General features: G+C 40.1%; 1 protein-coding gene across 3 annotated transcripts in view; it reads left to right on the top strand.

The window, feature by feature from the left end:
- Nucleotides 1-26,410, top strand: part of LOC124280228 (glycine receptor subunit alpha-1-like) — a 70,823-nt gene extending 44,413 nt beyond the window's left edge. For 2 of the 3 annotated variants that reach the window (XM_046716130.1, XM_046716133.1), the window contains 7 exons: nucleotides 12,170-12,252; nucleotides 18,179-18,246; nucleotides 19,784-20,022; nucleotides 21,743-21,825; nucleotides 23,423-23,572; nucleotides 24,542-24,936; nucleotides 25,874-26,410. In XM_046716130.1, coding sequence (XP_046572086.1) covers nucleotides 12,170-12,252; nucleotides 18,179-18,246; nucleotides 19,784-20,022; nucleotides 21,743-21,825; nucleotides 23,423-23,572; nucleotides 24,542-24,936; nucleotides 25,874-26,047 — 1,192 coding nt within the window. In that variant the 3' untranslated portion in view covers nucleotides 26,048-26,410. The remainder of the gene's footprint in view (nucleotides 1-12,169; nucleotides 12,253-18,178; nucleotides 18,247-19,783; nucleotides 20,023-21,742; nucleotides 21,826-23,422; nucleotides 23,573-24,541; nucleotides 24,937-25,873) is intronic. The other variant, XM_046716132.1, reaches the window with a different exon arrangement.
- Nucleotides 26,411-27,071: the final 661 nt, after the last annotated feature.

Raw genomic sequence — 27,071 nt, 5'->3', positions numbered from 1 at the left:
GGATTGCATGCATTGGTAGACATGAACCTACAATCATATGAAGGGTATACGATTCTCTCCCTAATAATCTTCGCGAACCAGAGAGGTGGAAACTAACGATACAAAATGTTGCATCCTCAGAGTTAGACACTATTTTGAGGTTGTTTTAATGAAAAGTGAACGTCTCATTACTTGACTAGATCTGTTTGGTAAAACATCAGGTCTTGGCGAGACATAGCTCTTGTATTTCCAAAAGTATACCGTTCCCAGTATATTTTTTCTCTCTTTCGAATAGGCTCGGGTCGTTTATTTCAATATATTCAACACATACCCTCCCTGAACTTGATACAGTAACTTGATACAAGAATGGTACCTAGGGAGTCATAATTCAAATGTATCAGTTTTATCAGTTTTAGTTACTTTTGAACTAAATTATGTATTTCCAATAACTGTTGGATGTTCATGAACATCAGGTTGAGTCAGTACGGACACATGCCTTCATTACGAAAGTCGCCCTTTATGTACACGTTTCATCAATTACTGAAAGAAATGCTCTGGCGGTGTTGTTCAATCCAGCAAGAAGAAATCAATGCATGAAATCCTATCTAGAATTGACTTAAACCAACTTCTTTCGGCCCTGACGTGCAAGCCTTCAACTGGAACGACTTTAAGTTACATTTAAGTCAATAGCATATTTTGTTCATTAGGAAACTGCAGGAAACAAGCACCGACTTCTAAAGCCAAACATGTTAAAACTCTTTCGTTGATGCCAAACTGTCTACAGTAAGAAAAAACAAAACATTGATAAATTATCCTGGCATTTGAAACGTTTCCGACCTCTGCGATGACATGAAAATGAGACTATTGTTATGATCGGTTCGAAAATGAAACACGCTCATCCAAATTTTACTACCTCTCTAATGTGATGAGATATTTAAAAGCAAATAGCTTTCAGTAGAGATGTTTGCACCAGGGGTCATAACTTCAAAATGAAAAATGCACGATGTCTCCGATAACCTTTAACATTATATCCAACATGACTGACTGACTGACTGAGTTTAGTTTTACGCCGCTTTTAGCAATATTCCAGCAATATCACGGCGGGGGACACCAGAAATGGGCTTAACACATTGTGCCCATGTGGGGAATCGAACCCGGATCCTCGGCGTGACGAGCCAACGCTTTAACCACTAGGCTACCCCACCGCCCCATATCCAACATGAAATAGCTGTCGTAGGTAAAAGTACACCAAGTGTGGTTCATAGAGTCATCATCGCTTCTTCGTATACACTATTTGTTCATTAAAAGTTCCCTAATCGATATGGAAGTTCAGTGTATGTGCTTGGGCCATGATCACGTGCTGAATTAACTGCGATTAGGCCTTTATGAAGTGAAAGATGCATGGACTAGTGGAACAAAAATATGATGTGTGTTTGCAGCTGTTGGTTGGCTATTTGAGGTGGTGTCACTTGAACAGACAAGTATTACACAAGTGCAGGTTTGATGAGACGATTACTCGCTGCTATCGTCAGAGAACATATTTAGAGCGTGTTTTCCTATTCTGGACAACTTATATTTACTGAGGACGATCAATATATTTGTAGAAGGTTTATGTTACGAAACTATAAATATGCTAGAGGACGTTATAGTCACCTAAAACGTAAAATGTCAGGGTGTGGTGGTTTGTTGTCGGAGAGAGGGAGCGAGAGAGAGAGAGAGAGAGAGAGAGAGAGAGAGAGAGAGAGAGAGAGAGAGAGAGACTGGGAGAGAGATAGAGAGGGCGATAGAGATATAGAGGGACAGAGAAATGGAGAGAAAGAAAGAGATAGAGGGACAGAGACAGAGAGAGAGGGAGAGAGATATAGAGGGGGAGAGAGAAAAACGGACAGAGACGGGGGGGGCGATATAGAGGGAGCAGGAAGCCAGAGAGAAAGGGAGATAAAGAGAGACAGAGGAACAGAGAGAGGGAGAGCGATATAGAGGGAAGAGAGAGAGAGGGAGATAGAGAGAAAGAGAGAGAGGAGAGTATTTATACCAAGTTCCAGGTAAACAAAAAGAACCTTCTTTTAACGCTTTTAACGTATTACCGGTAATGACTCGGTCGGGGAGGGATCGAATCGAAGACCTCCCGTTCTGTGGGCAGACGTACATCCACTATACCGCATAAACTGTTTAGTGCAACGTCCACTCATTAAACTCCAATAACTACAATCACGCAAAATAACATGATCAACTTGTCTATTGAATCACATCATGAATACCTACTCAACAATCTGAGTATATTTGCTCCCATAAATCACAGTATCTATCCAATATGCTCCACTTCAAATACAATCTTTAAATATTAACAATGAATACATTTTAAACAGCAGTTACATAGAGTGTTTCCACACATGGAACGAAACAATGTTTTGCCCCCTGTCGTGATTATTGGAGGACGGTAAGATTTATCCACTGTTGAAAACCGTTTGAAGACACATTCTTAACTGGCTTTTTAATTCTTTCATTTTAACTTCAAAGGCCTCATGATTCTGATCGATGTTAAATAGACTAACATCGATATAAACTGTCTGGTCATATTGACACGACACGATCATGTTGACAGTATTGGGGAGGTTCAGAAAGTGGATTTATGTGTCAGTTAATTTTTTGTTAGCGTGCCTCAGTGAACCACGATACTGTGTAGAGTTACGTCCCTTCGCCGTGTTATGATCTGGTGAGAATGGATTCGAATCCTTGATTCTCCCTGATTTGATTATTTGTTTTACTTTAGCATGGTATGAGACTACAGTGGTAAACGTCTACGGCTTGTATCCCTTGTTTACTTTCCTCAACAGTCTGACAATGATATATCTTAACTATTCGGGCGGTGGGGTAGCTTGATGGTTAAAGCGTTCGCTCATCACGCTGAAGATCCGGGTTCGATTCCCCACATGGGTACAATGTGTGTGTCCCCTGCCGTGATAGTGCTGGAATATCCTCATTCACTCACTCGTAGCGGTATTGAATAAAAGCGACAAAACCCTTTCCACAACAAATCCGTGCCAAGAGCAGAGTCGAGTGTGCGATTACGACTATATCGTGAGAATATGTTTATAATTCACTATCAAATAGTGATGATACCAGGTGTTTGTGAAAGGTGGCACCGCCATAAACACACGAGAAGGCTAGTCAATTATTAACCCGAAAAACACCTGGAACATGTGTCATACGTCAAATAGGGAATTGCATCGTTTATCATTTGTTACCGAAGCTCATTTCAAAATGATGAGTATTGGATATTTGATTAATTTAAAGAATGTGTTTTGAGATAATTAATAATATTAGTAAAGATAAAGAATAGTGTAAATGTAACAGTCTTAATAACATTATTTTAGATTAAGTCAATTTTAAATTGAATTGTACAGTAACTACACCAATATTATAATGTGGTAATAAGAGTCAGACGAATCTCTAAGACCAAAACCGTAATTGCAAAAATTACACTGCGTTTACCCCACATTTACATGTTTTATGAGTTAACGGGAATGAAACCACGGTTATAACTCCTCGTCAGAACCAAATGAAGTAGGAAAATGCATGTAATAAAGGGTAATGTTTCGCATCGTACTTTTAAATTTCCATCTTGGCCAGGATCCAGCATGTACATAAAAGCCTACTTGTTACCTAACGCAGTACAAGCGATACTTGAAGGTTGGGCATCTTCTGCCAGTTCTCCTGATATTGCCATGGGGAGCCATCAGGCTGGTGATGAAGGGAGTCTGGAATTACTCAGAATTACTCATAGGCTGAGGGAAGGCAATGTCCTACAAAAGGATTTGTCGGGTTTCGAATGAAGGTCTTTTTGCATTGCATTTGTACACATTGGTCAGTTCTCATGGAATGTGGTATCTTTATTCATTTACGTTCTCTTACCGATTACCGGTGTGTTTCTGTTTCTTACATGCATCATTTTCTGCATATGTTCCTCCTGCTCTTTGGACTCAGGTGCGACCTAGTTTGATGATCCCTATGGATACAATGTGAGATCTATGACTCGGTGAAATCAAAATGATGTTGCCATACTCACTTGCTGTTTCATCAAAGTACTGGCAGTTTATTGATACATACAGGCGAGGGAAATTCTGGGTTCAGGGCAATGTTCTTCAAAGCGATCACACTGTAACATTACAAGGTGCTTGTCCAGGTTTAGCAGCGTATTTGTCGGTTATGAACAGAACATGGTGAATGACCACAGTGGCTTGGTTCATAGTGTGTTATTGTACTCGATTCACATGTCAACATTATGCGCCGATTTTGGCAAGTCGAAGGTTGCTAATTTCTCGACTCGCTATGTTATAACCAGAATGTTCAAACTTTACTTATTCGTTGGGCAGTTGGTCATCAAAGCTATTAGTAAACTTCTGATCTTTGTCTAACCCAGTGTGTTTTCCGAACTTAATACTAAACTTTATTTTCTGAATCCAGTTATATTTCCATAGAGGCTATAAATAAAGTCTGTAAACCATACAGAACAGAAGAACGTATACACTGAAAATTTGATTTGACCAATATACATTGTAGTACACACATTCAAAACGGCAACAGAGTTGAAGCAGTCACCCAAAAATGCCAAAAAAAAAAAGCATATCCATGATATCAGTACGAAATACATCAGCATTAGACCCGTGAAGATCCGGGTTAGACTTGGTCTTCAGCACCCCATACTTGTCGTAAGAGGTGACTAACGGGATCGGGTGGTCAGGCTCGCTGACTTGGTTGACACATGTCATCGTATCCCAAATACATAGATCGATACTCATGATGTTTATCACTGGGTTGTCTGGTCCAGAAGCGATTATTTACAGACCGCCGTCTTATAGCTGGAATATTGCTGAGTGCAGCGTTAACAAACAAACAAACAAAACATCAGCACTGAACGACCATTTTTTGTTTGTTTCATTTTAGCGACCATTAAACATGGGTGTATCCGTTTTGCCCGGAAGTCAATGGATATTACTGTAAAACTACAGCCATGCAAGGAAGTTGTATATTTTCAGTTATTTGATGCACTTCTGTATACCTGTCAAGCTAACATTTGATTACTTTCTTCAAGCACTTAACCACCTGTTTTGAGTGGTGATGAGCTGTAGATACTGGAAACCTTCTCAAGAGGGTCTCGTTTTATGGCTTTAAAGTTTTTTAAACACTTTTGCAATATTTATCATGATAATGCTGTAATATTTCACAGCCATGCGGGAGAAGGGAGAAGTGATCTTAAAGGTGAATGAGCGAGTTTATAGTTTGCCGCTTTTAGCAATATTCCAGCAATGTCACGGCGGGGACATAAAACATCGGCTTCGCACATTGTATCTGTCGGGAATCGAACCCGGTTCTTCGGCGTGACGAGCGAACGCTTTAACCACTAGGCTACCCCAGCGCCCCTGATGTTAAACAGTATGTAGTGCGCTTCCTGTACATGCAGCCATGCGTATATACAATTGACTGTCGACTCTCGCATGGCAATGGACTTGAATGTTATCGTGCCCTTACAAGTGATCGTAATGAACATTGACATAAATGCAGTCTCATCCCACAAGATGAATACTTTCAGAGGTTGTGTCTTGGAGCATGATATTCAATTAAACAAGCGCAACCGAACGTTTCATACATGTTCTTATCACGACCGTAGACGCTCAACTGTAGTGAAAAAGCTCTGGGATTTGTTGCGGCTTTAAGGGTAATAGTGTTACTCAGTATCACATTTAAGTCAAAACGGGATCCTTACCGCTTCAGGCACTGTCTGCAATCACAAGGGATGAATATGAAGTAATTTCAGAGATTAGACGGATCAAGACATAGACCCTCGAGCGTCAATCAAAGTCTTTGAGTGTCACAGACCGAGTCGACAGCCTACGGTGGAACTTTTCTTTCTCAGTCTACTGCTAATGGTTTCATGTTACCTACGACTTCTCGATGGCTGGAACTGGGTCAAGTTTTGTTTTCACCTAACTTCGTGAATTCTGCTCCAAGCAATTCTTTTCACATATGGGTGGTGGGGCAGCCTACTTGCTAAAGCGTAAGCTCGTCACGCAGAAGACACGGGTTCTATTCCCCACATGGGTACAATGTGTGAATCCCAAATCTAGTTTTCCCCCGCCATGATATTGCTGGAATATTGCTAAAGCGACGTAAAACTAAACTCACTCACTTTTTACATATATATGGTGTATATTCATATACTCCTCCTTTGTTTTTTTTAAAAATAATGTCTATTTTCTTAGTAACTGTGATCGCGCAGTCTCAGAAATATTTATATCGTGCCTAGCAAAACAGATTTTTGTGTCAAGACTGTATCAGCATGCATGTCGATTATTTGTAACACCTGTGCCAAACAAACCGTTGCAACCAATCTTAGCTATATTGTAAATCTTCAAGATACTAACTCTGCAAATAAGACTGGTGACCAATTTCTCCTGGTGCATGCTTTGAGCTCGAGGTTCCACTTACAGATAGCCCTCTCCCGGTTTATGAGTCTGGATGCTTGCATGTGAAGATCTAGTTTAAGTACGTTTCTAAAATAGATTTCACTTTAACAAAGTTGGGTGATTGTATTTAAAGTCAGTAACATGTTGGCCCAAGGTCTTGAAGACCCTTGCTACAGGATACGTTCTTTGGCGAAGTAATCAAGTGTAGGAGAAGCCGTCCGGATATTTACAGAGGCTCTGACGTCTGTGCTGTCAGATTATATAATATGGAACATCCTTTGAAACACGAAAGCGTTGCTGCAGTCCATCTCTTAACTGGTAAGGCAGATAACACGCATCTCCAAATACGGAACCTTCAACGTCTGTCATTATGCGTTTAAATATGTTTGTGTGTTTTGGGCAGAATTGTAGTTCCTTAGGAAAAGGAAACAGATTTTCCTTGGCCACAATATGTAGCTAGCATCCAGCAGTACCGATTCTGGAAGCAATGACGTACCTACATCTATAGGAGAAACCTAATAGACAAGCATGTAGATGTGAAGAGTTGTGGGGGTGAATTTTGGCTGGTGTGTGTCAAATTGATAGTATACAGTGCGAGTAATATGTAAGCAAAGGAATGGTAAATGCGATGGATTTGCAGCTTTTGTAGTGAATAAGGTAGTGAAATTGGTTTAACTCTTATTTGGAAAATATTCCGTCACCCCTACGACAAGGTGACGACGAGGGGTAGATGATACCATTGAAGCCTCTCCTTCAAGAACAATTGGTTATACTCGTGATCAGCCTTTGCTTTTGGATGGGCTCTACAAACAGCCAGATACCACAAAAGTGTAGTGTTCTTCATACTGCGTTGAAACATTTTCCAAACCATAAACTTTAAGCGTAAGTATAAGCGGTTTTCCTGAATGCCCCACAATATTTCAAATTTCGTATTACAACAGGCCATTTTTCTGTTGTTCACAATTTGAACGATCGTTAGTTACCAGTATTCATCGACTAGACACCAATTTGAACCAACATGTCGTGTATAGCCTGTTATCTCGTGGAGTTTAAAATAATTATGGATGCAGTCGATGCAATGACAATGCATACGCCAACAGAATTAAAGAACCCTTGGAATGTCTTCAAGAGTGGGCTTTGTCAGGATGTCAAAATACTCAGACTGAAAAAGAGGAAACATAATTGAAGTACACGCACTCTATCCCAGCCAGCTCTCGTCCAAAGTTTGGTGCTTCGCATGTAATGCGTCACGTTTCCACAGACAAGGCATCGTACAACATAACCACCCTATGTACGCAGGACTACATGACGTTTTACCAAATAACTCATGCTATATGTGAACTGTGGAAGAAATCTGTCATCATCACGTATCAGTATATTTGATTTTGCTTTAACCCATCTGTCATCACAGTTACAGCTATCCATAAAGATTCAGTTTGGTGGAAAACACACACACAAAAAAACCTGTCCTCAAGACATAATGACAAGTCTTCAACTGCCCAATAGTCAACTTTCCCTTTAAGTCGAGTAATATTCCAGTAGCCCCATTTCACAACTACAGACAAGGTACAGTCAAGAAGTTGTTTTCGCGAAGATTTAAAAGACCGTATTGCGACTTTTCCTTAAACGTTTGATCGGATTTTTAACATTCAAGGTTCCAGTAGATATGTTATGGTAGATAGGTGGAAGTCATTTCCAAATTGGATACGTCAGTGACAAAAAGGATGGTGGGTGCATTTACCCCATTTTGACTTATACTATACGTTCTCGTGTGGTTTCAGATGATTACTTGACTTGCCTCTGTATGTGTTTGTGACTATTGACTTTGAACAGAACAGATTCCTCAAGGCAATATTCCGTGCTGATGAAAATCCTTATCACAGGAACTTTAAACAATTACATGTTTATGTCAGGTAATTTCGCGTTTGTGTATAAATTGCACCTGCAAAAGACAGTTTCCGCTCCAATTTGATGCTTTCGTTCTCAGTACACATCCGCAAGCGTATATAACACACGTGTAGCTCAGTTCATGACTTTGTGAACTAACTATCTAGCCAAAAAACGCGAATTCAATTAGATGTAATCTCACATTTTGTGTGTACTCTGTTCACTTTAAAATCAATCTGAGCTGATATCCCGAGGGCTACAATGTGTATACAAACGGGAAACGTCCTGATATTTTTGCCACATCTGGTGTTTAGCTTAAGATTTCAGCGTTGGGCTTAAATATCTTCTTTACAATAACATAATGAGATATGCGCCTGTTCAGTCTTCAATAACACCTCTCTTCATAAAAATATACTTTTTCGTTTATCCCTCTTGAGGTTTTGTGTACCATCGGATGATTGCCGTGGTTCCGACGTACACGGGGTGAGGTCGTCTCAGGGGTCAACTATACAGGGTTGCCTATGCCAGAGAATTACGACCATGGTTCAAATCCAAGATTCACCAGTAGTATTTTATTTTACAAGGTTTGTCGGCATCATACCCTCCATGTGACACAGAAACCATCAACTCGTGAACATCCGGGTTAGAATGGACCTTCAGCAATCCATGATTGTTGTAAGAGGCGACTAACGGGATCGGGTGGTCAGGCTCGCTGACTTGGTTGACACATGTCACCCTATCCCAATTGCGTAGATCGATGCTCATGATGTTGATCGCGGGATTGTCTGGTCCAGACGCGATTACATACAGACCGCCAGCGCTAAAGAACAAACAAATGAGTGGGTGAGTGAGTTTGGATTTACGCCGCTTTTAACAACATTCCAGCAATATCACGGCGGAGGACACCAGAAATGGGCTTCACACATTGTACCCATATGGGGAATCGAACCCGAGTCTTCAGCGTGACGAGCGAACGCTTTAACCACTAGGCCACCCCACCGCCCCTAACACGATGCAACGTAACTAAAGAGCAACACAGTATATCAGAGCTCATCCTCACTGCCAGCAGCGTCTAAGACAGCGGCTTTTCGTATTACTGCAGCAGTAAGCGATGTCGATTTGATGTGACAAATGTCCAATCAACCGCTGAGTTATAGCTCTTCCCACGATCAACGCCTCATCTATGTCCGGGGCAAGATCTGAGACCTGACCCGCATCCTGGCAGGCATTCATTTCTCATTTTCATCATCTATATCATACTTGTGGATAATGTTTGTCTGCCATGTGTGGTCGTAGAGGGAAAACGAGCAAAGGGTGTCGTCCAAAGGGTAACTACATTACTCATTCTATTTTCTCATCTAGACAAGCCAATTCGTTAAGATTGGCAAATGCTTGCCTGGTCAATATAGCCAAAGATGTGGACGTTATGTTGGATCAGAACAGTACTGACTATGTACATATTGCTTGAAAGTATACACTCGCTTAAAATACTCCTTCAAAATTACAAAATGTTTGTTCAGATTGAAATTGCATAGTGAAAGTTGACATGAATAAAATTGCATGAAGATAAATACAGTGCGACATGCTGCTCGGACATTTCATGTAGTACAAATGCAATAGATGAGAAAAACATCTCACTTCATTTGAAAAAACTGAACTGCAGGTGCATTTTGTGCCATGTAATTCAGGTGAAATTGAAGTACCTAAAATGTTATTGCAGAAAGGAGACCAGTAGTCGGTGAATTAGTTGCAGATAATCTACACTTCGATAAGAGTGAAGCGTCATTTCTGTATCCAAATGTTTCTGATAAGTGATATATGAACTGATGATATTTTGTAATGCCCTTGTGAGATTCAGAGACATTTGAATTACGAAAATGATATTGGGTCTAATTTATTTACAATTTTACAGAAACGAAAAAATCGTATTTAAAAAGACCTGTACATGCAGTAAACTATGGTTACAACGAACTCAAGGGGACCGCTAATTTTAGTTCGAAATAACCGTAGTTCGTTATACACATTGTGATTGAAGTATACAGCAAGTGTCCGGAACAGTTCGTTATATCCAGAGGTTATTTATAAACGTAGTCACTATATATGGATAAACAATTGGTAACGGTATATTGTTGCTAGCATTGGTGACAGTTATATAGGCATTAATCAAAGAAAGATTTGAAATCAGATGAAGTACCAGATAGTAACGTGGACTTGTCTGCAAAACAATCATAAAAACGCTATGATGTCCCAGTGAGGCTCAGTGACTTATATTCAACGTCAGTTGGAGGAAAGCTTTTTATCCCACCTTAATCAAATCATTTTACCTTTTCCTTTTATGAGTTTACGCATCAATTTCCCTTTCATGGTCATCGCTTATCTATGCATTCCTAGTGACTTCGTATTCTCTGCGGCCTCACGTTGAGTAATGAGTTCAAAAAGGTCATTCTGAACGCCGTAAACAGATGGCGTGATTACATGGTCACATTCTCACGAGACTCAGAGCCGTCCTTTTATCAGAACCATTCATACCATATTAATGATCGACCTGATAAACCAGCTTTTGATCAAGTTCATCAAAATCTACTATATTTGTCTTTTTTCAATTATTACGATGTTACGTCTAATCGGCTTCGCTGAAAGCGACGTTATTGTAACGTCAGTTTCCGTGATGGCAATTAACTTTTGAAAAATGTTTAGATTTGATTTTATTATAACAGTATAAATTAAGATTGTTCATCTTGAAAAGTACATACATTAATTACATTATATTCCATCATGTATCCGATTATCTCTGATACGTATTTGAACATTAGAAATGTTTCGCGAACAATAAGGAGGAATATAGGTATGTAACCATTTTTGCAGAAAGTATTGAAGAAACATTTCGCCAAACTTTGCTGATTAGAAATTGAGTAGCTGAGAGGGTTATAGATTCCATAGTACAGCGGGAGAACCCTTGAAGGGAGTTCACATACAGTATACCCAGATGGGGAATTGAACACGAAACGAAGCATGATGGGTGAAGGCTTTAACCTATAGACTACCCACTGCCACAGTTAATGAGAAAACAACACTTACATCCACCTACCTTATACCTACAAATGTACATGTGGCATCCTAAGACGGGACTAGACCAGAGTGAGTGAGGGAGCAGTATTCCAGTTATATCACGGCGTTTCAGCTTGATGTGAGAGGAAGGACTGAGTTGGAGTATACTGGTGGTTTGAGTGAGCTATCAGCAGTGTTACTGTTATGTTGGTGTGTCATGTACGTTTATTACTTTGTAAGCACGGTTGGTACTGACAAACCTAGAAACATAATCGGGAGAAACAAGGACTCGAACCCATTATCATAGGTTTCTTGCGTGCCACTAGGACACAGATCTGATTGTGTTTGTTTAACGCCGCACTCAGCAATATTCCAGCTCTATGGCGGCGGTCTGTAAATATTCGAGTCTGAACCAGACAATCCAGTGACCAACAACATGGGCATCAAGCTATCTGTCGATGACATGTGTCAGCCAAGTCAGCGAGCCTGACCTTCCGATCCCGTTGATTAGTCGTCTCTTAAGAACATAGATCTGCGTGCCGTTGTTCAAAGAGATCATAGCGCTAAGGTGACCGTAACTCCAATATTTTAACATAGACTTAAGGTAGTCTTTGCGCTAAGGTTGTTGTATACAACAGCACCCTGAACAGCAAATTGCGGTGCCCAGGTCGAACAACCCATCCGTGCCTTCAACTGTTTGAAAAGTTTGGATTATGCCGGTGTTTTTCTGTTTGTGTTTGATGCTTGAGTGTCATATATTCCTAACAATTGTCATTGCTATTTTTCAGATCTCAACTTTTGGAACTACTTCTGAATACCGCCAAGACAGGTGACCAGGATGTCAAGAACACGCCCCCAAACTATAACTCAGGTAACCGCCTGTTGCATTCAACACCAGCAGTCATCTGTCTCTAACACCAGACCCTTCCAGTTCTTCTGTTTCTATCTCTGCGTTGATGTTATCAACGTGCCTGAAAGGCTGTAGTGTGTGGGAACACGGCTATAACACCTTGCGTTACCGGGCTGCCATAATCCCCCCGATTCAATTCCAAAATAGATTTAACAAGTACCAGAGCAAAGGGCTCTGATGTTTCCTAGGCAATGATTCTTCTTGGAATTGCACTCGTTCGTACTTCCTGGCCTTTAAGTTTCAACTACGTCACATGCAAATTATATAACGGAATGTTTGTAAAACGGTTTCGGACAACCTGGCTTCACCACTTAACCTCTGAATTTTTACCCATGCATTTAAGTTAATCATCACAGGATCTAGTGCGATAACAGGCGCTTCACTTAAAAATTCGATCGAGGTTACTTTCAAAATATATTCGTATTAATATATTAATATTAAGACAAATATTCCTTTTAACAATATTTAAAATGGGTCGCTGATGACACCATTTCCAATACTGTAACTTCTTTTAGCGGCATTTTAGAAGTTGGACGTACAAGATTGTCAAACCTGTATACACATAACTTCATAGTGAGTGCGACCTTTCTATACAGATTCTTGTACAGCTGTCAAGCAGAAATGTAAAGTGAGGTTGTCGGGGATGGATATATGCTGAATGTAACAAAGAAAACAACATAATTGAAATAATTGACTTGGCAGTAAGCTGATAAAGCCTGTTAGGAAAGGCGTGGAAGCCAGAGATGTGCAAATCAAAGGGTGTAGTTTAGACAGGAAAAGATGTTTATACAATTGATTGGGCTTGGTGGAGCAGTAGTCTTTAATGTTGAGGTCATTGAAATGCAGTTCGCCGTCAGCCGGTGTTTTAGAGCCGCGTGATGATACAGTGTTTGGACGAATGTTGCCTTAACTTATTAAGCTCTGGCATTGGTACTTGGTGCATGCTCACGGGCACCTGGGGTCAGTGGAGATTGGTAAATAACGCACATGCCACAACGCCTGTAAGTGAGGTTGCGAAGTACACCAAATGTTTGAAATTGCATTTATTCTCGGGGATTTCATTCCGACCAGCTGTGGTCATGTTCACTCACCTGTAAAATACATCTCCACATTTTTTGTTTCTTTTAGAGGCTTGTAGGGACCATGCTGTCAAAATTATCTTAATTAATCAGCAAAATACTGAATGTTTTCTTAAGAACTTTGGAATTGGGGTAATACATAACGCATGTCAACCAGCTGTCTTATACGATGCTTTTTATGATCGTATAATTTATTAATGTTAAAAAATCATGTTATTGGTAATTCAAATTTATCTTTGCTGATCCATAGTAAAATGAAATGTTTAATGTTTTTGTAAACCTGCGTTTAAGACCGCAGATCTTGTTTGAATTGCTTTGAGCAGTACGGAGGGGTGTATATCAAACAAACAGAAGGGCGGTAAGTAATAAGGATGATTTCGTTCATTTACAGTTATGTATAGCAGGATGGTTAATTCCGAATTACCCGCCTTATCAGGCAATTATCCAGTACCCTGCTGGGCGGAGATTTTATAGTCTGTCAATAGACACAACTTGTTTGATCGGGATTACAGCATTCAAGGCTTCAGGCTTTCAAAACGTTTATGGTGGACATGCGGAGGACATTTTCACACTGAATCACCACAGGATTTAACTACCGCGATGAGAACCATTATATTGTTTCTGCCATAGGTTCCAGATCCAGTTACGAGCAAGTCTTACTTTTAACCGGTGACTCTCATCTCTCATTATCGTTAGTGACGGCTATATTGTCTGGTGTTCCCTGCCTTTTATCAAACCCTATCGCAAGACGTTGTTCATGCTATCAAGCCCGAGTTTAATATCCAACCAGTTTACGATTATATACTAAATTCGTCCACTTACAACTGTGGGATACTCACCCACATACAACTGTGGAATATTCACCAATATGCAACTGTAGAATATTCACCCACATACAGCTGCGGAATATTCACCCACATACAGCTGTGGAATATTCACCAAAATACAACTGTGGGATATTCACCCACGTACAGCTATGGGATATTCACCCACATACAACTGTGGGATATTCACCCACATGCAACTGTGGAATATTCACCAATATGCAACTGTGGGATATTCACCAACTTACAGCTGTGGAATATTCACCCACGTACAACTGTGGAATATTCACCCATATACAGCTGTGGAATATTCACCCACATACAACCGTGGAATATTCACCAATACACAACTGTGGAATATTCACCCATATACAGCTGTCGAATATTCACCCACATGCAACCGTGGAATATTCACCCACATACAACTGTGGAATATTCACCCACATACAACTGTGGAATATTCACCCACATACAACTGTGGAATATTCACCCACATACAGCTGTGGAATATTCACCCACATACAGCTGTGGAATATTCACCCACATACAACTGTGAAACAGTCACCCTCATACACGTCTTGGATACAGTAACCCTTACAGTACACGTTTCTGAACAGCTTCATCTATATTCTAAAGAACTCTAGGCCATCAGCAACAAACATGTCAGCTCAAAATACGTAATAATAAACAAGACAAAGGCCACTAGATCTTGACATACATTAACATAGAAAGGCAGCGCGGCATTCTGCCTCAAACAACATCTGCTAGTCCAGGCTTTCTACATGGTAAACAGCCACGTACATAAATCAGAGGTACATCCGGTGGCGTTATTCATGTCGACGCGACCCACACGGCTAATAATGCTGATCCTTATTCATCTTAAAGGCGTAATTGATGCAACATTGGATATCAATACGTCAGAAGGTACCGTACGGATTTGATCGGTTGTATTGACACATATCCAGTATTTCTTCCACGGGTGTCAATGTTTCTTGTATAATAGGATACTGATCCCTGATGTTATACATCATTCTGACAGTAAAAAATGAAGCTGATATTCATTTTTTTGAATAGTGTAGCAATTACAGGCATCTGGAACCCTTCATGAAATTTACACAGTTCCTCCCATCAATCCTTCAGTAGAGCCCTGATGTTGGTTGCCATCCAACAGAATTCCTTTGGGCCGCCGAGTGTCTTGTACGATCTGGAGCTCTTGAGAAGAAATGTACCATTACGTTAGCATATTTTACTCAAACTGCACCAAGTTGTTTCAATTGTTCAAATTTTTCGACCAATTAATGTTGCTGATGTTTTTTATTGCCTGGCGGTGTTATATTAGAACTCACGTGGGTGGATTTGAAGTGCATGCATTCCTTCTAATTTCGTACTATGGATTTTGAGTGCTTTGAGTGCAATTATTTTGTGAAATTATGGGTAATGTGTAAGAACAAGCTAGCCTTTAATGAAATCAAATAAAATAAGGTGCAGTTGAAAATGTTTTTGTATGTTTCTTGAACGTCTGGCTGATAGTACTATTGGACATGTATGCATTCGTATATTTTCGTATGAAATATGATAATGGAAACTCCAGTGCCTAGTCAATACAAAATTATGATTCCAGATCAATGTGTCATTTCATAAAGCGAAACCTCATTAATTCGAATCCTTTACAAAAAATGAATACAACTGTATAACTTTGGAGAACAACGGATGCTGGTATTAGAGTCAGTGAGTGAGTTACTGCTTTGAACAATATTCAAGTCATATCAAGGTGTATCAGCTTGAGGTCGGATGAAAGCCCGAAGTGATGCATGGCGATTATCACTTATGTGAACTCCACGAGCACATGTATGGTGTTGACATACTTGGAAGCATTGTCGAGGCAAACATGGATTCGAACCCACAATTATAGGTTTCAGGCTTACCCAAGCGTCGCAACTCTGGGCACAGCGAATTACGGCGCCACAGAAGACTGGCCAGTCCGTGCTACTTCCCACATTTAACCATATTTGTTGGCCCGATAGGGAATTCTTGTTAATGAGATTTCCCTGTCAACCTTTTCTAGATCTTCCCAATGTACTCATGCACAAAACGATGGAGAAGGTTTTCATACTTTGACAGCAAAGTATTATTCTTCAAATTAGAACAGGCGACGCAATCGAGCAAAAAGATGTTGCCTTTGTCATATTCAAATTACGTGTATATACAGGTGAAACACCTTTTGTAATTAACTGGTATTTCAATACACGTACATTTATCTTGCAGCCCACATTTAGTTGTTAAATCATTAGAGTCCAAATAAAAGTCATATTTGAGGATCGTCATTGCCTCTGACCGCATCCGTGGTGTAGTGGTTAGAGCGTCCGCCCGGAATGCGGAAGGTCGCGGGTTCGATCCCCGACCGCGTCATACCAAAAGACGTTAAAATATGGTACTTGTTGGTTCCTGCCTGGCGCTCGGCATTAATTGGTACAACAAGGACTGGTCGGCTCGGGAGTCAGTATAATGTGTCTGAGTGGGGTATTCATGCTTCACTGCGGCATGGTATCTCAGTGGGCTAGCACTATAAAACCAGCCTAAGTCTGGGCTAGTACAAGCAGCCGCACATACACATACACACGCATGCACGTCGTCATATGAGCGAAATATTCTCAAGCACGACGTCAAACCTAATTTCACCTCACCTCGTCATTGCCTCTGTTTTCTGTTATTGATGCGGCATGATGCAATAATGCAGTTAACGTGTCTTGAATTAAGATATTCGGTCGTGTTAATGAATGGTTTGATTTCTGTCTCATTGATATACGGGTAAATATCTCATTGATATCTAGGGGTTTAAAGTGTTCGCTCGTCACGCCGAAAGCCCGTGTTCGACTCTCAGCGTAGTTTCCATTTCTGGTGTACCCTGACAAGGCTGAAATGGCTTAAAGCGCACACACAGACACACAGACTCTCTTTCTCTCTCTCTCATTCACACACCAGTGACACTTTTCATGACGCAATGAGGTAAAGTACATATTTTATATTTTTTGAATATACAGTCAAATCCCGATGAGTCGAATCGCTGGGGACCAAGTAATAAATTCGACTTATCGATGTATTCGAGACATAGGTATGTCTATGAGGGTAGAAACAAAAGATGATTCAGTCCTAATTCCTCCGCCTAAGCATTTTTTTTATCTAATGATTTTACCCAATCCACAAATAAACAAGACGTCATCCAGGCAGACTTGTTGCGACAGTATGAAGTTGGCAGCATCCAGAGATTAGACTTTATTAAAACAACGCGACTTAGCAGATTTCAATCACTTATTGGGGCACCTTACTAACAGTGAATGGTCGGGAGCGACAGGTACTTCGAGTTATGCATAATATTCGAAACGCCGGCATTCGACTCATCGGGATTTGACTGTATTGTCATTTATCTTTGAGCTGCATGGACATAGACACTATGGCTATACAATGTTCATTCATAACACCGGTGTCATCACTGACATTAAGGGATCCACTGATATGGTTTTCACCGCTGTTTCGCGTTTTTCGCCCAGTGGTATTTGTTTCAGTAGACAGAGTGGTCCTGTTTCTCTGTCTGAGACTTTTCGCATTTAGATTATAACAATCTATTTATAAGCCCCATGGTACGTAAAGTAAAATGCGCAACTGGACAAAACATGAGTTTCGAACATAAACATCCTCTGGCACTTTTGTATCAACAGACTTTATATTCCTGTTACATACAAATCTATATGGTTTCATAGTAATAAAATAACTTCACCACTCGATAACGGGCAGCTTGGGTTTTATTCTCCCCAAGGAGATGAGAATGCAATTTGAATGCACACAAAATCGTTGACCGGGCTCATATGTATAAGGCTATGCGCTGAGCACTGAGTTTTGCGCCAAATAGCAGACCCCATGTCTGTAGTTGCTATGGTTATTTTTTGTTGTTTATCATCATACTCATTTATATTTTATTGTTTTCAGAAACGGCAACAGATATCGAGGTTATGCTGTACGTGGATAGCATTGACTCCATCAACGAAGCAAATATGGTATGTGGCAATCCTGAAAGTCACTGGTATATAGTGTTGAAGTAGCATAGATACAAAATGGGATATCATACGACATGCCCATATGTTACTTCCTACACTTCAGTGTATAAATCTCACTAATTTAAATAAGAATGGTTTAAAAATAGAAAGAGAAGTTTCCAATTTCAAAAGAAAATCGGTCCGTGAACCAATTGCATTTGTACTGTCTTCAGGCACATCTGACCCGTGTAGATCCGGGTCAGAATTGATCTTCAGCAGCCCATGCTTGTCTCCCCCTTGAAGATCCGGGTCAGAATTGATCTTCAGCAACCCATGCTTGTAAGAGGCGACTAACGGGATCGGGTGGTCAGGCTCGCTGACTTGGTTCACACACGTCATCGTATCCCAACTGCACTGATTGATGTTCATGATGTTGATCACCGCATTGTCTGGTCCAGACTCGATTATTTACAGACCGCCGCCATATAGCTGAAGTATTGCTGAGTGCGGCGTTAAACAACAAACCACCTAGCCAACCAAGTCAAAAACCTTCTCATACTGAAGTGTTCATAAAGTGTTTCCTAAAATGTTCTAGCTTCACGTTACCATATCATTTATTATCACAAGTCTTAAATATTCATGTTATTACACAAATAAAGCCTTGTATTTATTTATATGGATATGCTCCTGGTAACTTGCCTGAAGATTTTTAATTTATATTGGTATAGATAATTTGGGCCAAAGGGTCCTTATCAAACCATTTCTTTGATAGAAATTAAACGGATGCTGAAGAAGTATCAAGCTCTCGGTTATATTAATAAATTCTTCCTAACACTTCCAACAGGGTTTATATCTTAGGGAGATTCCTTAACACTCAATAAAGTAAGAAGTATTCTGGATATGATATTACACAGATCTTTTTGAGAGTTTTCTTCCTCGCATATACTACTTTGTTGTAATCAAAGAAAGATAATGTTATGTATTTTTAAAGGATTTTACCTGAGAACCGTTTCTTGTTTTTAAAGGCTTAGATTATAGCTGTCATTCAGACTCAGGGTTCAAAACTTTACTGACGATGTGTAAATAATTATGTATAAACAAATATAATGACAATAATTGCAGTGTGTAAAGTTTAGTTCGCTTATCAAAGACATGTGAGTCGATTATATTTCGTCTTTCGCAAATATGCGAGACTAAATCTGAAAATCTGAACTAATTCGTTAAATTTCAAACTGTCGAGGATAGCCACAGCATTTACTTTGTAACGATTGTGAATCGTCACCTAGTCATAAAGATCTGTTTTCCTTTTATGCAATATTACAAAGAGGACTAAGAATATCAGTTTCAAGGACATCTTTGTTTGGCGATAATAACACCTTTATGGCATTAATCCGAACCCCGTTAAGCCAAATGATGATACTTCGTGTGAAATCGTTCGAATTAACGCGTGTTGAGATAAACGAGCTCAGAAATAACCGCGGAATGTTCGATTCATCCAGGATTCACTGTATGTACCTACCTATTATATACTCATGGTATATCTCCACTTGTGTTGCAGGACTTTACCTTAAGTGTCTTACTGCATCTACAATGGAAGGACACACGTCTTGTCAGCTTTAACATTGGTCCCTCATTTGGAAATCTTACATTTCTCGAATTCGACTCACAAAGTATTCAAAGGATATGGGTGCCAGATATATTCTTCCCGAACGAAAAAAAGGCAAGCTTCCATGACGTCATGATGGCCAATCAGATGATGCGATTGTATCGTGATGGTTTGATTCTCTACATATCCAGGTAAGTAACGCATCATCATGTTTTACGACTACAATGAAGCTGTCCTTGTAAACTGGGATCCTTCTTTACATATTGCTGATCATGTAGCTGAGTGTTATTTGTTGTTGCTTTTCACACACGAGAAAGTGCCAGGATTTGAATTGTACGTTATGTGTACATGACGGTGTTTCCCTTGCGATCATTGATTGTTTGTTTGTTGTTTATCGCGGCATTCTGTGTATAGCTATAAATAAACGATTCTGGACTGGACATATAGTGATTGACACAGTGAGCATCCATGCGTTGAGATGCGATGACATGTCACCCAAGTCAATGAGCTTGAACTTAGTCGCCTCTTACGACAACCATGGGCTACTGGGGATCATTTCTAAAACGGACCAAGTCTACTTGCATGTTGCTGACAATGTAATCAATGGAGCATGTACCTTGTGAATTGGTAGACTGTCAGTTTTACCTGGAGTCATGGCGCATATTTCCTGTTCGAAACTACGAGCAGTGGATCCTGCCATGGACAAGGGGCTGAAGTGTACCTGCCACTTCGCTGGTCACATGGAACTTTATTTGTCTGTTTACTGTATGTATTAACCGATTTAGTAATTTTGAGGTGTCCGACATGGTATCAGAAGATTCGTGGTTCGACTCTCAGTGTGGGGAATTGAAATGTTATGAACGCTTCAAACACATGAGTCGGGTTCATTTATTTACTGCTCAATATTAAATGATTTTATTAAAACCTAATATTTCAAATGATGATGTCAAGATGTAACTCGATGGGTCTCAGCGCACTACGAGTACATGTAAGACATTCAACCATTTCTACCCATATACAACATCTAATATTTTAAAGCCACACTCAGCAATATCCGAGCTATATGGCGGCGGTCTGTAAATAATCGAGTTTGGACAAGACAGTCCAGTGATCAACAGCATGAGCATCGATCTACGTAGCTTGGATTCGAAGACATATGTCAACCAAGTCAATGAGCATGACTACCTCGTTAGTCGACTCTTACGACAAGCATGGGTTACTTAAGACCAAGTCTAACCCGGATCTTCACGGGTGTATTGTAATAAGAAATGGTATTTTGGAAAATGGTATTTTTGCATCACATGTACCTCACGGGCAATGTGGAGATTGGGGTTTTCAAGCGTTTAAAGTGTTTGCTAGTCCCGCCGAATTTCCCTCAAACACGGACAGAGCGAAGACAATAGATTCCCCACCAACCAGACTGAGCGAAGACAATTTCAGGTTGCTTTATTGGAATATCACTACACAAGCCAAGTACTCAATAACTCATCGGAATATGTCTCCCCACACAAACACACACACCGTTGCCCCACTTCCACCCCCACTCTCCCTCATCAAGCATTCTGGTAAGACGATGGTAATCACAGTACAACTCTTGATGTCATTCAGAGTTTCCTTGCTACCAGATCTAAGCACCACCAGATCAAAGAGCTGACACCCTTTCGAGAATCCACCAAATCATACCCTATCCTGACTGTAATTTCTCTGACGCTGTCGTAATTAAATGTATTGCGACGACCCAAGATGCCTTTTAAAAGAGACCCAAAGAGAGACTATACAATGAACCCATGAAGATGTCCCTGGTCCAAATTAATTTAATTCCTGTATTGCAGCCAAATAAGTGCCTTCAGGTTGAAGCGGTGAGATCAGCTTCGAATAGATTTTGATGATCTTTCTTTCGTTTAATTTCAGGTTATCGATGACATTGAGTTGCCCTATGAACCTGCGGTACTATCCATTCGACAAACAGTCGTGTTCGGTCCAGATCATGAGCTGTAAGTATTGTCATCGCAGCAGCTGCGCACGCGCCATTATCGCATACATTCAGGAGAACCTGTTTACTGGGAGCCAGGGAAATTGCTTTGGTCCCCTTGGGGTTGTATTTGTAGACGGTCTCTCCCGTTCGTGATTGATTAGCAAATGATGAACACTGGACGCATTGTTGCATCATTAAACGCTTGTCACGGCCTTGTGTAACCCTGGGGAGAGAAGGTCGTAATGATACTGCCTCTTGAAGCCGTCATCCTTTGAGCCGTCATCCGATTGTCTGTTTGTCGAATTGACCAGATGACGGGCATTAGATTGCGGTGGTCACTTTTTTCGCTGATTTGATTGATTGGCAATATTATAATTGAAATTAATTGATTTTCTTTTTATACGGGTAAATTTGATTAGGTTCGACATCAATTTATGACTCAATACAGTTTGTGTTAAAAACACTTAAGAAAAAAGTTTTAAAAAGTGAAATTGATTGAAACATTTAATCAGATAAGGTTTTAGGTTTTAATTTAATTGTTTTGTTTTCTTTCAATCGCATGGGATTGGGCATGCCTATAAACAATGCGACTCAGTGCTTAAAAGAAACTCATCAGGATATTTCATTGGGGCCTCTGAATATTGCATTTTCTAATTCAATACAATTTTGCCGAACTAGCCTAGGATATCACAAACGAGATGCAATAATTGTATATTGTAGCTGAGTCTAAAAAACAGTGACAGTGGCGCTGCCTAGTGGTTAAGGCGTTCGCTTGTCACGGCGATGACCCAGGTTCGATTCCCCACATGGGTACAATGCGTTGATTACCCTCCACATCTGAAGGTGTTGTGCAAAATTGTATTTTGATATTTTTGATTGATCGAGAATTATCACAAACTCTTGAACTCTGAAAAATGTCCCACATCAAATTTGTTCAACCAATAACTTTACAATCATTTAATGAATGTTTTTGCTTCGGGTAATGGCTTTTCAGATTATAAGAAAAAAGTGTACTGCAAAGTGTGATAAAAATCTTGTATAATCAAGAATAATCATTATTAACTGTTTTTCGGGTGAAGTTGGGAGTTACGGTCTGGGTATTAGTGAGTCTTGCTCACATTGTTTGGCTTGTCTGAAATGATATTCTTATGATCACAACTATCGCCAGTTTATCACTTTAAAAGTTTATCATTGTTTTCACGTATTTGATTTTAACTATTAATATTTGTTTATGGGTTGTTTATTGCTATACGCCTGTCCAACAGTATACCACTACGGAGCTTTGCTTATCAGTTGAGGACAAGGACCATTTATTTCACTTAACACTGCGTTCATTTATTATTCGTATCTCTGGTCTCTCAACGTAAACATTGAGTCAGATGCAGGTAAAATCACAGGCCCTCGTGTCTTTGCGAGGATTATAGGTTAAAAAATAAATTGAAATAAAACATATTGAGATAACCGCCGACACGAAATGCTTCGTGATTTATTGTACTGTGAAGTATCTCGCGTCGGGGGTCATATCAAAATTTATTTGTTTTAATCTTTAATCCTCGCAGAGACACGAGGGCCTGTGGGTAAAATGTCATAATGCAACCTAACATTTATATTTGCAGTCGGATACGCCGAGGACAAACTCAACCTTAAATGGATGAATTCGTCTAACAGCGAGCCCGTTGTTGTTAACGACATCGTGGAGTTGCCTCAGTTTGAAGTGACAGGATCCGAAGCCAACAGATGCAGGAAGAAATACCATCAGAGCACAGGTAATTGTGTCATCGACACCATTTCTCCATTCTATATTGATAAATACCCGAAACCAATTCGATCGCTAGTATGGAAGCGAAAGACACCCAACCAATCAAATTACACGCATCAGCGAGGAAAAATCTGTGGGATGTCACTGATTAAAGGGATTGGGATTGGGACTTTCTGATAACCTACAAAACGAAACTATGTCATCGGAGTGAGTGAGTGAGTTTAGCTTTACGCTGCACTCAGCAATATTCCAGCTATATGGCGGCGGTATAAAATCTAGTCTGGACCAGACAATCAGGTGATCCACAGCATGACTATCGGTCGACGAAAAATGACATCAGAATTATAGGTAATAGGTTACCTGGGTACATCTGGAATTATACAATATTGCTCAGCCAATCAGAATCCAACATGGATGTATACTATAGAGAGTAAAATTTGGTGGTATACCTCTTCGCATATATTACTAGTAAACGCAAAGAATACGTGTCAAATATTGTGATGGGAATCGAGTATGTGGGTAGGAAAAATGAAAACGTTGAACATCTATCAAGTTATTTTAGCTAGTGATGTGGCGTCGTATGGGCGATATACTTCTATAGAAGTAGAGTGGTGTTAATATCCAATACTGCCCATGTCCTATAAGCAAGAATTGTAACTGCTTGATAAAGCTGAACACCTTTCAATTAAATATATTCGGAAACTTCCTTAGAGCGCTTGGAGCAGGCAGTGTGTTCCTCTTATAAGATATATAACAATATGATCACTCCATACGGTGAAGTCTTGACCTCACTCTGTTACATAAGAATGTGGTAAATTCACCCCTATTACCAAAACAAAATGTTGACACTTTAATATGTTCAACATTTAAATCACTATCATTTTACGCACAAATGTACAGGAAATCCACTACGCTTTCACAGTGTTTGTGTATTTTTTCATCAATTCTGTTTATGCTGTTTTGTCTTTGTTTACAGGCGTTCACAGTTGCCTCCAGGCAAACTTCTTCCTCGCTCGCAACATTGGCTACTACGTCGTCCAAATGTACATCCCCAGCATCCTTATCGTCATGCTGTCCTGGATCTCATTCTGGCTCACCGTCAACTCAGTTCCAGGCCGCATTTCATTGGGCGTACTGACTGTTCTCACCATGACAACGCAAAGTTCAGGGGTCAACGCCTCACTTCCGCGCGTGTCATACACTAAAGCTATTGACGTGTGGATGTCCACCTGTCTGGTGTTTGTTTTTGCCGCACTGCTGGAGTTTGCTATAGTCAACGTCTTGAGCCGCAAGGAAACCCTCTCTGGTTTCACGATACGCAATGTGTTCAGTATTCCTAGAGATTTGGAAAAAGGGGATCAGCTGAAAGAGGTAAATGTAGCTTCTTGTTAGGAAGTGAGTTGGGTTCAATCCTGATTTGAGTGAGTGAGTTCAGTTTTACGCTGCTTTTAGCAATATTGCAGCAATATCACGGCGGGGGACACCAGAAATGGGCTTCACTCATCGTACCCATGAGGGAAATCGAACCCGGGTCTTCTGCGTGACAAGCGAACGTTTTAACCACTGGGCAGCGGTCTATAAATATTCGAGTCTGGACAAGACAATCCAGTTTTCAACATCGTGAGGATCTATCTACACATTTGGGATACGATGATATGTGTCAACCAAGTCAGCGAGCCTGACCACCCTATCTCGTTAGTTGCCTCTTACGATAAGCATGCGTTGCCGAAGACCAATTATAAAACGGTTCTTCATGGGTATCCAGATAATGTGAAACCTTTAGGTTACACAACACCAAATGTTTTCCCATAGACTTCTATAGTAACGTTACATTTTTAAAAATCATCCAGGCTGTCAACAGCCATGTATACATGGGTAGTCTGGCCTTTAAACTACAATAAAAACACAATTTCCGGCTAACTTATCCTGCTAATTTTCCGAGCACAGGCAGCGGAACACATCAATCCCAGTTCCGCACCAAATGTCACCTACTGGAAAATATCTGTACACACAATAAGCATACATCATGGTGATAAATATGACAGCAAGAAACACTTAAAATTGTGGTCAGTTTTAATTACTGGATAGATGTGATTTTGAAAAACATAAAAATCTTACACTATTTCATCCAATCACAGCTGTCACATGTCTCTATCTCTTACATGCTGTTCTCGCTCAGGTAGCATGTGATTCTGATTTAGTGGAACCTTTACTAACGAATGAGCAAAGTTGGAAATCACGTCTTTGCATGTGCTACTGCATTTGTTTCCACCAGAATACGTACATCAGTGTGTGTCTTCTCTTGCAGCAATCCTCACCGTTGGACGGCGGCACACCTCGAGACAGCTATAGCACAAAGCGACCGGGCAAACGTGGGATAGTCTACGCCATGTACTTAGATGTGGCTTCCAGAATCGGCTTCCCCGTGGCATTCATATTGTTCATAATGGTGTACTGGCTGTATTACATCAACGTTGAATAACATGGAACTGGTGGACAATGGTGGACAAGGGTCCAGGTTATTTGACAAATGGAACATAATAACGACAAACTCCTGTTAGAATATGATTCCTGTTGATGCATTGACAAACAACAGTGACAAGGGTTGTGATGCTGTATTTTGTGACGGAGTAGAAGGAATTGTATACCATGTGTATGGTTTAAACATTGCAACTAGATGCGGGGTACTACATGTACTGCATGAAAGATAATATATTGTGTATATACCAACTACATGGCACATCTGAAGGTGAATTCTTAGCTTATTGGACGGGCATCCTGTGGTTATTTGGACTATACCATCTATAAAGCGTATTTGAAGGTGAAGGAATAGCTTATTGGACAAAATTCCCGTGGTGATTTGGACTATACCAACTATATACCATATTTGAATGAGAATGTTTAGGTCATTGGACGGGATTCCTGTGGTTAATTGGACTATACCAGCTTTCAAGCATATCTGAAGGTGTAGGTATGCTTATAGGACAAAATTCCTGTGGTTAATTGGACTATACCAACTATATTCCATATTTGAATGAGAATGCTTAGGATATGGACGGGATTCCTGTGGTTCATTGGACTAGACCAGCTTTCAAGCATATCTGAAGGTGTAGGTATGCTTATAGGACAAAATTCCTGTGGTTAATTGGACTATACCAACTCTATTCCATATTTGAATGAGAATGCTTAGGATATGGACGGGATTCCGGTGGTTAATTGGACTATACCAGCTATAAAGCATATATGAAGGTGAATGCATAGTTTATTGGACGGGATTCCTGTGGTGATTTGGACTAAAGCCATCTATATACCATATTTGAATGAGAATGTTCAGGTTATTGGATGGAATTCATGTGGTTTAATTGGACTATATACCAACTACAAAACGTATTTGATGGTGAATGCATAGCTTATTGGACGGAATTTCTTTGGTTATTTGGACTATACCTGCTTTATAGCATATCTGAAGGTGAATGCATAAGTTATTGGATGGAATTCCTTTGGTT

Source organism: Haliotis rubra, unplaced genomic scaffold, assembly GCF_003918875.1.
Source record: "Haliotis rubra isolate DU_JTF1 unplaced genomic scaffold, ASM391887v1 Scf262, whole genome shotgun sequence".
NCBI lineage: Eukaryota > Metazoa > Mollusca > Gastropoda > Lepetellida > Haliotidae > Haliotis > Haliotis rubra.
This window is presented reverse-complemented; position numbering and strand designations above follow the sequence as displayed.